Genomic DNA, 13,014 nt, shown 5'->3' with positions numbered 1-13,014 from the left:
CCGCACACAAGAGTGTCTCTGGCTGTGTAAAATCCAAGATCGGGGAGTCGATTGTGGGAGCTTTTTTTTTTTTTCTCCTCGTATCTAGGCATTTAGCTTAGGAGCTAATTCTCTATTTGACTCTCTAAAGACGCTACCCCCTTGGTCGCTTCTCTTCCTCATTCCATCCCTCTGAAAACCTCTGTAGTGGAGAGCGAGGAGGTGCCCCCGAACCCCAAGAGGACCGCAACAAAAGTCGCCTCTAGCTTGCGTGTCGCTCTTTTCCCACTACTGCTGCAGGGGATGGGGAGCCTCTAACTTTTTTGGGCAAAGCTTCCATCTCTTCGTAGTCTGTAGTGAGCAGAGGGTCTTTTGGCACACCAGCTCAGGGTGGGTTGCGCGCTAGGGGATTTTAGAACCCTTGACCCCTCTACTCTCAGCTTGGTTTCAGAAAGTGTAGCTTCCTGTGACCTAGGAGGTATTGAACAGCTTCTCCCCGAAGCCAGCTGCAAAAATAGAAAACGGAGGGGGAGGCAGGAAAAGGAAAAGAGGGGTGGAAAATTCATTTCCCCGCGCTTCTCCCGCGCGTGAGGCTCTCAGGCGGCCCCAGCAACAGCTGCTTCGGCTGCCGTGATCTCCGGACAGCCGCGCTCCAAGAAGCTTCTGCGGGCCGTGGAAGCGCCCTTGGAGAGAGCGGCGCGCAGCGGAGCGGAGTAAGGGAGTACGCGAGTTGGGGGTCCGGGGGGAGGCGGCTGGTGAAGTCTGGCTCTGGTCCTGCCCGGCTCGGCCCGGCCCGGTCCGCACACGCCCTCTAGTGGGGCAGTCGCAGCGCCGGCGAGCCTGGGCGTGACGTGGGAGCTGTCTTTAGCCTGCCTGCCGGGGGCACCGCGAGTCAGTTTGGGGAGAAATAGGCAAGCGCGGACCGAGCTGAGCCCCGGCAGCTCGGCGCGCCCGGGGAGGCAAGGGGCGCCGGCGCGCAGTGGGAGCTCTCCGCTGCACGAGCAGCAGCAGCAGCAACAGCAGTAGCAGCAGCTGAGCAGCAGCAGCAGCGGGGTGTGGGGGAGTGCTCGAAGAACCAAGTGCACGGTCACGGCCACGGCCACGGCCGGCGCCTCTGCCACTGCCAGAATCCCGAGCCGAGGAACCAGGGGAAAGGCAGGAGTAGCCGCTGGAGCCAGCCGCAGGGAGGCTTTTGGCACCCCGACTACCTCCACCCAACTGCCCCCGAAAGAAGAGCAAAGAAGCGATCTGGGGGGACTAGGGGCAGGGGGGGAGGTCCGAGGACCCTCTCTACCCCTTGCCCCGGGAGTCGCCGGAGTTTCTGACTTCTGCAACTGTTTGCACTTTTCTGTTTCCCTCCTTTCTCTCCCTCTCTCTTAAAACAAGCCACCCCCACGCCCCCGTTTCGCGTCCTCCTGGTCTCCCCACGCACGGGGCAGCTTTTGGTGGGCCCAGCCCGGAGTCAACAAAATGGGGCGAGTTGGAACTTGGCTGGCGACTTTGGTTGGACTTTTGCTAACTGCTGGAGGGGAGACGTTCTCAGGTAAGAAGAGGTCTTGCTTTTCTGTTGTGGTTTGGGTTTGTTGTTTTTATCATGAGACTCAGAGCTTGGGGACAGGAGGCCAAGTACAAGAGGCCAAGTGCGTGTGTGTGCGTGTGTGTGTGTATGTGTGTGTGTATGTGGGGGGACATCCCTTGGGTAGCAGGCAGTTTCCGGAAGAGTGGGAGAATGGGGGAGTATGAGTACTTCAGCTGGGGGAGGGAGAGAGCAAGGCGAAGCTCCGGGCATGATGCCTTTTCCGTTAGACGGGCTGGGTTGTGCTTGTGGAGGAAGGGAAGGAGAGGAGGAGTGGGGGAGGCCGGGAACGGAGGAAACCAAGGAAACTTGAGAGAGCCTCCCGCCCTCGCCGAGCCTCCCCAAAACAAGGACACTCTTTCCAGGAGCACCTTTCCCCTCCCCGCCTCTCCTCCTCAAAGACACCGAGGTGGCACGCACACGCACTGCCTCTGAAACAAAAACAACAGAAAAAACTTTTTTTTTTTTTTTAAAGAGAAAAGTTTGGTCTTGCAAGGAGGAGGGCATTGGGGGTTAAGTTTATGCGCGTTCCCCTCTGATCTCTGTGCACACTGTCTGGGGCAGGAGTCGCTCAGACTTACTGGGCTGGCGGCACGCTTTGCTCAGCTGGGATTTGGCAGCCAGCTGGCGGCTGCTGGGGGCGGGGGGTGGGGGGGACCCAGTCACTACCTCCGCCCCTTCCCCGGGCCCGGAGCAGCGTCGGGCAAGACTGCTGCCGCGTGTCGGCCTTGGGAAAAGAAACGGAAACTTCATCTTCGCTAGAGAGGACTAGAAATCTCCGGGAGCCTGTGAAGCGGGCAGACACCCACCTACCCTCTACCCCACTACCCCAGACTCTAGAGAAGTCAGCCGCTTAGAGGACTGCTTCCGCTTTCCACCATTCTCTTCTGCCCCATCTCCTAGTGAAATGATGTTTCAATACCCAGATGACAGCTGACCTATGTCAGGGTATGGTGACCCTGATATCCCCAGGATACTTCCTAACTGAGAGGAGAAATTGCTTATGTTACTATTCAGCCTGACGTGTGTGTAGGTGTAACACACACACACACACACACACACACACACACACACACACCCGGAGCAGAATCCGGTCCTGTTTTTATATATAGACCTAACCTCTAGAGAATACCCAGAAGCTCCCGGTGGAAGCGTTTAGATTGACATGGTTTCACATGTTTTTTTACTAAAGTCCTACATTTATCTTGTAAAATGTCCCGAATTAAATCCATGTACAGTAACACTTGTGTTACACCTCTCCTCCCTTTCCTCTCTTTCCCCTCCCCCATTAGAGAAATCCATGACTGTGGCTTGAAACTGTTTCAAAATGGTTTATGAGCTGAATTGGCGGGAATGGGTACTACTTTTGTTTGTATTTTTATTTTTATGAAGGCAGCTTCAGTCCTAGAAAAGCACATTTTTAGCGATTGCAGACATCTGGGCTTCTTTGTATGGTTGATCTTTTGGAGACTACCGGTCGGGCTTTTGGTTTGCTGAGAGTTGGTATCTAATGCACTGTGCTGGTATGCAGTCCGTTCCCTTGACCATAGTTGGCAGGCAAGGAGAAGTTGTAGCTGAGTTTGAGGGAGTTTTGCTGATCTGGGTTTTCTTTTCCTTCAAAACAAAAACAACCCCCCTCCCCCAACCTACTTAAGCCTAAATAATCAGATGTCCTTTGTCTTTCCTTCAACATTCTGATAATTGTAGATATGAGGGCATATAGCAGAATGATACACTGCCATGCTGTTGGCAGTTGATGCAAAGCTTTCTTGATCATGAAGTTTATACAGTTAATGTATCATGAAAGTCACCAGCTGCATTACTGTTAGAAGCTTAGTTTGTAAACTGCAGAGGGCTTTTCTCTTTATTAAGACCCGTAATTTCCCACCTAAAGTTAAGCGACAGCAAATGTATGTTGAGTGAATTTTAAAATTGGGTGCGTGAAAGGTCTTGCTAGTTATATAACATTCAGATTTTTAAAGTGGCCACTACTGTCAGTTTTCCTTCTTTGACTGGTACCTCAAGTGAACAACTTAAATTGAAATAATCTCTGAGTAACCACCTTGGACAGGAATGTTTTTTTTTTAAGAATTTTTACTTTCATATTTTCTTTTGGGATTTAATAGCTACGCATTACATTTGTTGACATGTAGTTTTGTTGTGAAAGCCAGAGTTCTCCTTAAATATTATTTTGGAAGGAATGGGGAAATTAAAGCTGAGATGGAACACAGCTTGAGTGTGTATAAGTACCTATACATTCACATGCGCACATATACATGTATGTATGTATGTATACACACATATTTAAAGTGAAAATGGTGAGTTTAGAAATTATTTCAATTACAGTGCTCTCCCACGATGCATTTAATTTTGACTACTTTTAGCATCTTTGTTCACTGGTGCACCACCTAGGACTTTGGAGAAGTCATATATGTCCGTAGGATTATAGATTTGAGCTAGAAGCAAGTTTAGAGGTCATCTAGTTCAACCCCATCATCCATAGAGGAGGACATTGAGTCTTGGCAACATTTAGGGATGTGTCCAAAGGCACACATGACGCATACACTGACCCAGAATTCAAACCCGGATCCTCTGACTCTAAAACCAGCTCTTTCCCCAGTTTGCTATGTTTTGGGTAAAATCAGTGAATAGGACAACCATCCTGAAATCCTGACAGACCAAATTTTATTTCAAAATTTTGTCTAAAATGCCATGGCTGTTTGCTTTCTATCACACATGGACATGAATTATTTTAGTAGTTATGTAAGCTCCTTGAGGACAGGAACTGTTTCTTACACATGTCTGCATGTTCTGCAGTACCAGCTACATAGTGTCTTGCACATAGTAGGTGTACAATAAATATTTGCAGACTATAAATAACCTTCAAATGCTATAAAAGTTATTCAGATTTTCATATTTGATATACATATAGCAATACTTAAACATGTAAACAAGGTTTTGAAAAGCTGTCCCTATATGGAGCTAAGATTGCAGACTGGGAACTTTTTCATCAAGCTCGCATAACATCTCCTGAAATCAGCTGTTTATTGGTCCAGAAATGATGATGGAGCTGATATTTTAGACTAATTCTTGAGGTCATCTCTCAAATGATAGGAGAATAGATTATTTCATAATGATTTGCTAAAACCTATTAGAATTTTGGTCTATAAGGATACTGCCTCATGTAAATATTTACTTTTAGAAGCCTTTTCACTGAGCCCTACTAAGGACAAATAACTGAGGTTCCTGTTCAGTTTCCCAAGCTTTTGCTGATCTCTGAAAACAGATTCCTGAAAGTGTACACAGCCAAGGAGTAAGGAATGAATAGAAATTCTTCTGCTTTTATGTGAAATTCTATTTTTCAGATTGAGAAACCAAGCAGTTGGCAACATATTTCTCTTTGACCCAATGCTTTTTTCAAAACTAGAGGTGTGGCCTATTCTGGATGTCTATTGTTAGATCTATTAGATAACAAGGCTGATTTGTTGAACTTTGTCAAATAAAGGGAGGCAAATCATTGCTTTAGTAATAATATTTTGGGAATATCAGTACACTCTATAACATTAAGGAGTTCTAGAAAAAAACTTGCTAGTGAAAATACCACTTTTTAGTCACACAAAGTTATTTGGCTATTTAAAGTGTTTCCTTTTTTATTTTGTATTGTTAGGTAGTTGAAATCACGTAACTGTTACTGTTTTTCCTATTGTGTTTTGGTGTAGCAAATTTGAAATAGTGAACAAAAAATAATATGCTGAGAAACAATCATGACTTTTTTCATAACATAAAGTATTTAAAAGTAGTATTTGTTGGTCATCACAAGTCAATCTGATTCTGGAAAAATAAGGGTTTTAGCTTAACATATTTAGGTAGTATTTTGCATTTTCCTAGAAAAAAACCACAACTATCTAAGAGTATAGGTATATAACATAACAATCCCAAACAGTGGTTCTCTTTGACATGTGTTGTCTCAATATCATCTAAGTTCTGTATGATAAACAATAATGTTTTGGTTTGGGGTGTGACCTACGGCAAGTCTCTTAATTTCCGTGGGCCTTAACTGCAAAATGAAGGTTCTGAACTACATGGACTTTGAGGGCTCTTTCAACTCTAGATCTATGAAAGAAGTTAATTTATTATAATTTAGGTATTCTGGTGATAACTTTTGAAAAGGTAGATGCTGTCATGTACATTTTGCCCAAAGTGCCATGAGAGAAAATTGTGCTAAAGTATAGGAAATGAGTTAATTTGGAAATGTCAGTGATGGTGGGGAAATGCATTATGAATTATTATTAATAATAACTAAAGATCTCATGTGCTTTGTAATTGACAAATTCTTCATCCCTGACGTTGTGGTAGGGTAGGTTAGGCAAATCTGAACAATTAGGAAAATGAGTTTTGGGCAGATGAAATGACTTTCCACGGTCATAGAACTAGTAAGGACAACTGTCCTTAGGACTAGGTCCTCAGACTCCCAAAATGACCTTTCCACTATGTGACATTGCTGTTTCTTTTTATTGTTTATTTTACTTCTACACAAAGTGAGACACTGGGATATAAATTATGTGGAGAGAGAAAATTTTAAGTTTGGGGGCTGAAGGCTTTAAGCAATAAATGGAAATGCTGCTAGTTTATCAGTAGTGTGATAACACAGTTAGTGGTACAGATAATGTGCTGAAGCTTTAAATTTAATTCTAGGCATTATATGATTTAGAATTGGAGGGGTTTTGAAAGTTACCTAGTCTAATCTCCTCATTTTGCAGATACAGAAACTGAGGCCCAGACAGGTTAAAGCACTTGACAAGCCTCATTTTGAGACTTTGACAAGACTCATTTTGGTAGTAAGAGCCAATATTTGAATCCCGATCCTCTGACCCCAAATCCCACACACCACAAAGAAGTTTGGAAAACGACTTCCTTTAAAGCCTTCCTTGGGATTTCAGCACATGCTAAAGCCTATTGAGAAATTGTTAGCCCTTTTCAAAGCTGTCAGTGATTTCAAATTTCAGAAACAGGGAAAAAAAAGCATGGAAAGGATCCCATAAGAAAGCACACCCTTTTTCACTTAACTTCTTGTATTGCACAGATTTTCGGCCAAGTCATCAGAAAACCTGAGTAGAAGAACAGCGTAAAGCAAGTGGGGAATGGTGTTAGGGTGTGGAAGAGGAAACTTTTAGTCATTAGAACCTCGGCTATGTCTTATGGATACCACAGCTAAGGCTAAGGCATAATTAAGGGATAGAACAAAAAAGAAAGGAATAGATGGAGAGAAGATGGGAGAGGAGTGATTAAAAAAAAGCAAACAAACCAATATATGTAATAGAAGTGGTAGGAAATAGCATTTTATAAATTTTGTCTCATCTGATCCTCACAGCAACTCTGGGAGATAGGCAGGGTGAGCAGTATAGCTCCCATTTCACAGGGGAGACAGGTGATACTCTAGTTGGGATTTGCTCAGAATTACAGTAAGTGATCGAGTTCTCATGAGACCCCAAAGCAGAGTTTGATTCTACCATGGTCATTTAGTGACACCAACTACCTTCTAGGCCTACCTAGTATTTAGTTCATCTTGTATCTTTCCACTTTTAGTAGGTATTCAAGAAGTCGGTTAGTAAATAATCACTTATTAAGTGTGTATTATGTGCCACACACTGTGCTAAGTGCTGGGAGTTTGTTGATGAGATGAATAGTGGTCCGAGTCAAACAGGATTTAGTTCCAAAGCCAATATCATCATTGTTAGTGTTCAGTCATTTTCAGTTTTCTTGGCAAAGAAGTGGTTTGCCATTTCCTTCTCCAGCTCATTTTCCAGATGAGGAAACTGAGGCAAATGGGGTGAAGTGACTTGCCCAGGGTCACTTAGCTAGTAAGTGTCTAAGGCTGGATTTGAACTCAAGAAGATGCATCTTCCTGACTTCAGGCCTAGCCACTCTATCCACTCCACTCTGCCGCCCATCTATTTCTCTATTTTTTTTTTGGAGGAGGGAAGACAGGGTGATTGGGGTTAAGTGACTTGCCCAAGGTCACACAGCTGGTAATTGTGTAAGATATCTGAGGTCGGATTTGAACTCAGGTCCTTCTAACTCCAGGGCCGGTGTCCTACTCCCTGTGCCACCTAGCTGCTCCTAGCAATTTCTCTATTAAATAAATAGCTTCAGATGAAGTGATGACTTAATTCTTTCATTCCCCTCTTAATACTTGAGCTAAAAACACTTAAAACGGTAGTGACAATACTGTGCTGATACTGCTGTGAATGTTGGTCTGCTTGATACTTTGCTAAATCATCAATTGTGACAGACCGTGTAATAATAACCCTATCTGGAGAAGATATTGGATTATTACAGACTTCAGTCAGTGCTTAAGCTGGGAAGGAAATTGTTTTCTATCCTGTTATCAATATCTGCTAATACAATTTCAGCCATAATATTGATGGTAATAATTGTGCATGGTGATCGGGATGATGGATATTTAGTGTAGCATGCACACTTGTTGACATGCCCTAGTAAGCTTATGATAAATAATGCCTTTCAAAACAGTCAGAATGTTTTTAAAGGTCTGTGTATTAGTCATTTTTAGAAGCTTTCAAAATGGGGATTTTTTTAGTAGAGAAATGGAAAATTATAGACACACAGATGGGATCTTATAGTTGGAATTTCTATTGTAGAATTATGAATTTTAGTTATTTGAATTTTGTAATTAGTTTTTATTTTCATTGATATTTTTATATCTATTATATATAATGATAACATATATAAAATCGATTTTAGGGTTTTTTTTTTCCTGTAGGTGATCAGACTCATTTTTTCTAACTTTTAATTAAATGCAGGTATGTATGATTTCACTGAACAGATTCTTTAAAAGTTTAATTCCTCATTATTATTTAGATTTGCTTTCCTTCAAACACAACTAGCAGTTGAATTCCTATGCCTCCTGCTGTGATCTGCTGGTGATCAGTAGGTGTAGCTGCATCTCCAAATCCACTGCTCTAAGCCAAGAAACACACGGTATTATATGTACACGGAGCTTACTGGGCTAGGTTCACTCGCAGTCCAAGGAATGTAAAGTATTTAGTATTTTCTTAACCATATAATACCTTCATGTGCTTGCATGAGTTTCTTTGAGGGCATATAAATTTTAACTCTTTATTGCACGATAATAATTTTTCTTCATGGAACAGATTGTGGTAAAGTTCACATTTGGCTTAATGACAACTTTAGAACAGAGCATTAGAGTGTCTGTGGCAATGGACTACTAGGATTTGTTTTTGACATTTGATATGTTACTGCTGGTTTATATATAGCGGTTGTAACTAGGAGGGATAATACAGGTTTGCCAACTAAGTGAGGTTACATGTTAACCTCATTAGTCTGGCCTGTAGGATGCCTGAACAAAATTCAAGTAATGCCTGGCTATTTTAAAACACATTATGTTTACTTGGCTTCATTTAAATTTAGACTCATTTGGTTATAATTTAAGGTCTACATTGTGCTGAACAGTGTGTGTGTGTGTGTGTGTGTGTGTGTGTATGTGTGTTGGGGGTAGTGAACAGTTATGAGTAAGACATGATTCTTATCATTCAGTCATTTCAGTCATGTCTGATTTTTCGTGACCCTATTTGGGGTTTCCTTGGCAAAGATGCTGGAGGGGTTTGCCATTTCCTTCTCCAAATCATTTTACAGAGGAGGAAACTGAGGCAAAGGGGTGAAGTGAGTTGTCCAGGGTCACACAGCTAGTAAGGTCTGAGGCCAGATTTGAGTCTTCCTGGCTCCAGGCTTGGCACTCTGCCTGCTGCACTACCCAGCTTCCCCACTGACTTTCTAGTAAGGGAGATTAGAGCAGTATACACATCCATACTTAGATGCTTAGATGTGAACACTCTAGCAGTGAAAATCATAATCTATCTGAGCTTTCTTGTAGTCTGATACTCTTGACCATTTCCTCCCACAAGTCACCACCAATGTGTTTACTCTTACTAGTTAGAGAATTGGTTAGAGAATATTCTAGTTCAAGTAAAGCCATTTAATGATATAGCAGAATTATGAAAAATCAGAATAAAACATTTTCTTTTTGAACTTGAGCCCACTCATACAAATGCAGAGGCTCTCAGTGGGAAGTGATTAATTAACAAGTATTTATTAATTGCCTGCTATATGCTATGCTACATGCTGGTGATAAGGTGACTAGATATGAAATGGTTCCTGTCTTCAAAGAGCTAACATTCATTTGGAGGAACAGTATTACAATAAGCATCATAGATGTGTATATACACATACACACATGCAGGGCAAAAAGTTTTGGGATGAAAGAGGGCACTAGCATCTGGGGGATCAGGAAAGATTTGGGGTAGAAAGTTTCAACTGAACAGAATTTTGAAAAAAATAATGATAGAAGAGATGGAAAGTGAGATAGGAGTGAACTCCACACAGGGATTATAGTTAGTGCAGAAGTTTAGTGGGTCAGAGATGTAGTGTTATGTATGACTATCATCAAGGAGGCTGGTCTGGCCAGATTGGGAAGGGGAGTAAAATAAAGGTGAGTGGACACACACAGGAATAAGGCATGGGACATACATGTTTGGGAAATATGTGTGGCTGGGATACCCTCTTATACAAAAACCCCATGTATAAAGGGGACATATGACCAGGGCACAGAGAGGGGCAGCCCATACCTACATTGATCCAGAGCTACCACTGTTTTCCAGTGAAATTACTGTACTACTCTTTCCTGGGTGTGCTCTGTGTAGATGCATCGTATCCTTGATCCAGACGATCTCATCTATCTTCAACGTCCCCTAATGCCCCGTACAGCAACTACAAGGCGATCTGTGGTTAGTAAGCCTGCCCCCCTGGGGGAGAAGGCTGCAGCTTTACCCATCAGTTCCTTTATCCACTTCCACTTGTGTGGGTGCTGTAGTTGAGCAAGTTTCTCCTGGACATGGAAGAGCCATAGTTCTCTTGAGCTGACTGTTTCAGCTATTGGCTATGAAATCATCTTTCAGCCACCGAGGATGTAATTCCCCTCCTCAGGCAGTCGGCTCACGAGTGGTAAAGGACGATCAGTCCAAGATTGATCACTTTCACTCTTTGAATGCTCTCTCTTCTGACTCAATACTACTCATATGACTTAAGGTCAAAACTCCATTTTACTTCTTAGTTCTAATCGTGCCCATGGTGGCTGGGGCAAGTATTCCCAGGGCTCTACTTCTTCCAGTGGAAAATGGGCCGATTGAAACTGTAATGAAAACTGCTGCATCAACTTTCCCTTGTAATGTTACCCTTCCTTATGCAAATCAGAAGTTCTGATGACTTTTGCCTTCCTTTCTAAGGAAACTGATAACAGACTGACCTGGCTCTGCTTTTTCCATACATGCTTACGTTAAAATCAGTCAGTATTGCTTGACATATATAACGATAAATCAGCAAGCATTAAACAAACACTTACTGTATATCTAGTACTATGCTAAATGGACTTGTAAACGCAAGGAATGAAACAATCTCTGTTCTCAAGGAGTTTTCATTCTAGCAAAGATAATTTGGTTTGACTCTCTCAATAATATCATGCAAAGTGGCATATAACAGGGTGACATAGACTAGCTAGAGATGGCATGGGTGTGCTGGTAAATATTTAACAATAGACTCTTGATTTTAGAAATGTATGCATAATACAATCTTGATTTAATATGCATTAAACATTTTCTCCATCACTTTCTTAGGTCTAGAAAATTAACAAAACCGTAAGCCAAGCTCTTACTTATAGTGTTTGCTGACATCTGAAGTATAAATGTTCACACTGAAAATTTGACACTTGGCTTCTTGAACCAGTTCAAGCTGGCTCCAACACACCCAAGAATCTATATTATACTCATGGAGGGTATTCAGCAAAGAGGCCAAACGGAGAGGGATTCTGTATACAGGTGAAATTTTCCAGATGCTTATATTGATTGTGTCAAGCCCTGAAACACTGTAGAGCCTCCAGAATGAGATCTATAATAATTTGAAAAATATGTACATAATTAAGTGTAACATAAGGCAGAATATGAAAGTACAATAAGATGGTACAAATAAACTAAGGGAATTCAAAGGATGGATAACTGTCTGGGGCATTAGGTAAGGCTTTAAGGAAAAAGCCTTGAGAAGTGAGTGTGATTAGGACAGCCATAGCTGCAGCAAAGGGTATAGTGATAGCAAAACAGAGGACATGTTGGACATTGGGAAAAACCCTATTTTGATTATAGCCTATTGTGAATGAAGAGCAATAGTGGGACATTAGACTGGAAAGTTAAGTTTGGGCTAGATTGTAGGTAGAGGGCCTTGAATGCCAGGCTAAGGACTTTGAACATGATTCTATAGGTTGTGAAAGACTGGCTCTGGAAGAGAGAGTGAGGCTGACAACTCGTTTAAATCCAATTCTTTTGGGAGTCAAGACGTCACCCCATGATGTCATCGGCCCTCTTCAAAAATGTGAAAAACAGAATCATAGAAAGCTGAGGTCTAGAGGGGTGAAGCTACTTGTCTAAATCTAGCATCCTTCCCAAGGGAAACCGCTGAAGAGTTTGGAACGAGAGGACGCCATGAGAGCTGTGCTTTAGGATGGGCACAGTGCCTGGCACATAATAGACACTTAATAAATGGTTGATAATGGGCACTTAATAAATGTTTGCTATTTGATTACCGTCGTGTGTGGGAGGAAGCAGATACTAGAGGCATGCACATTGGTTAGAAGAGTGTTGCAATAGCTTAGTTGTTTATAATCAGGGCTTGAACAAGGGTGAGGGTAGTGGAAGAGAGTAAAGAAAATCGACAAAACTTTGAGAATGGATGCAAGGGTCAAGGGAGAGAGGTAGAATAACACTGAGGATTTGAGCCTGGATGACAGGGTGAATGGCAATACTATCAAATAGAAATAAAGAAGTCAGAAGGAGGAATGGTTTGGGGGGAAAGATGTCTGATTTGGAGTATGTTGATTTTGAGGCATTGGTGAGATATCCAGGTGAAGATGTCCAATAGACTGTTGACAACTACCCCCTGGACTAGGAGTACAATTATTCCTTCTGTTTTGTGGGGGCTAGGGGCATGGCACCCTTGTGATCTAGAAGATTTGTGTAAAATTTTTTTGCCCTCTCTTCATACCAGAGAAGGAGTCTGAATTTTTTTTTCCTTTTTCTTTTATGGGGTGTTTACAGTATCTTATTGTAAAATGTGGGTTAAGTATTTGGTCATAGGCTATATTACATAATATTATACATATATTTTATGCATTTCTAAGTTTCTAAACTTTTTCTGTGTCCTCTTCTGGCCTTTGCATGTTGTTTGCGGCTTCCACAAAATTCCCCCAAAATTCCAAAAAATTATTTCTTATGCTGACCCAAGATATATCGAAACCAAGATGGGGAAAATCATGATATGGAAGGGATAACAGTAGTGTGTTAGCATATTTTAAGGGTATGCTTGTGCCAGTAAAAGGA

The 13,014-nt window shown here is 42.2% G+C and overlaps 1 protein-coding gene across 4 annotated transcripts in view; it reads left to right on the top strand.

Moving 5' to 3' along the window:
• The first annotated feature begins 683 nt into the window (after window positions 1–683).
• PTPRM (protein tyrosine phosphatase receptor type M) overlaps window positions 684–13,014 on the top strand; it is a 1,028,886-nt gene continuing 1,016,555 nt past the window's right edge. For 3 of the 4 annotated variants that reach the window (XM_036752827.1, XM_036752817.1, XM_036752835.1), the window contains exon 1: window positions 959–1,522. In XM_036752827.1, the coding sequence (XP_036608722.1) occupies window positions 1,450–1,522 (73 nt within the window). In that variant the 5' untranslated portion in view covers window positions 959–1,449. Of the gene's footprint in view, window positions 693–958; window positions 1,523–13,014 lie in introns of those variants that run through there. The other variant, XM_036752813.1, reaches the window with a different exon arrangement.

Source organism: Trichosurus vulpecula, chromosome 1 (assembly GCF_011100635.1).
Source record: "Trichosurus vulpecula isolate mTriVul1 chromosome 1, mTriVul1.pri, whole genome shotgun sequence".
NCBI lineage: Eukaryota > Metazoa > Chordata > Mammalia > Diprotodontia > Phalangeridae > Trichosurus > Trichosurus vulpecula.
This window is presented reverse-complemented; position numbering and strand designations above follow the sequence as displayed.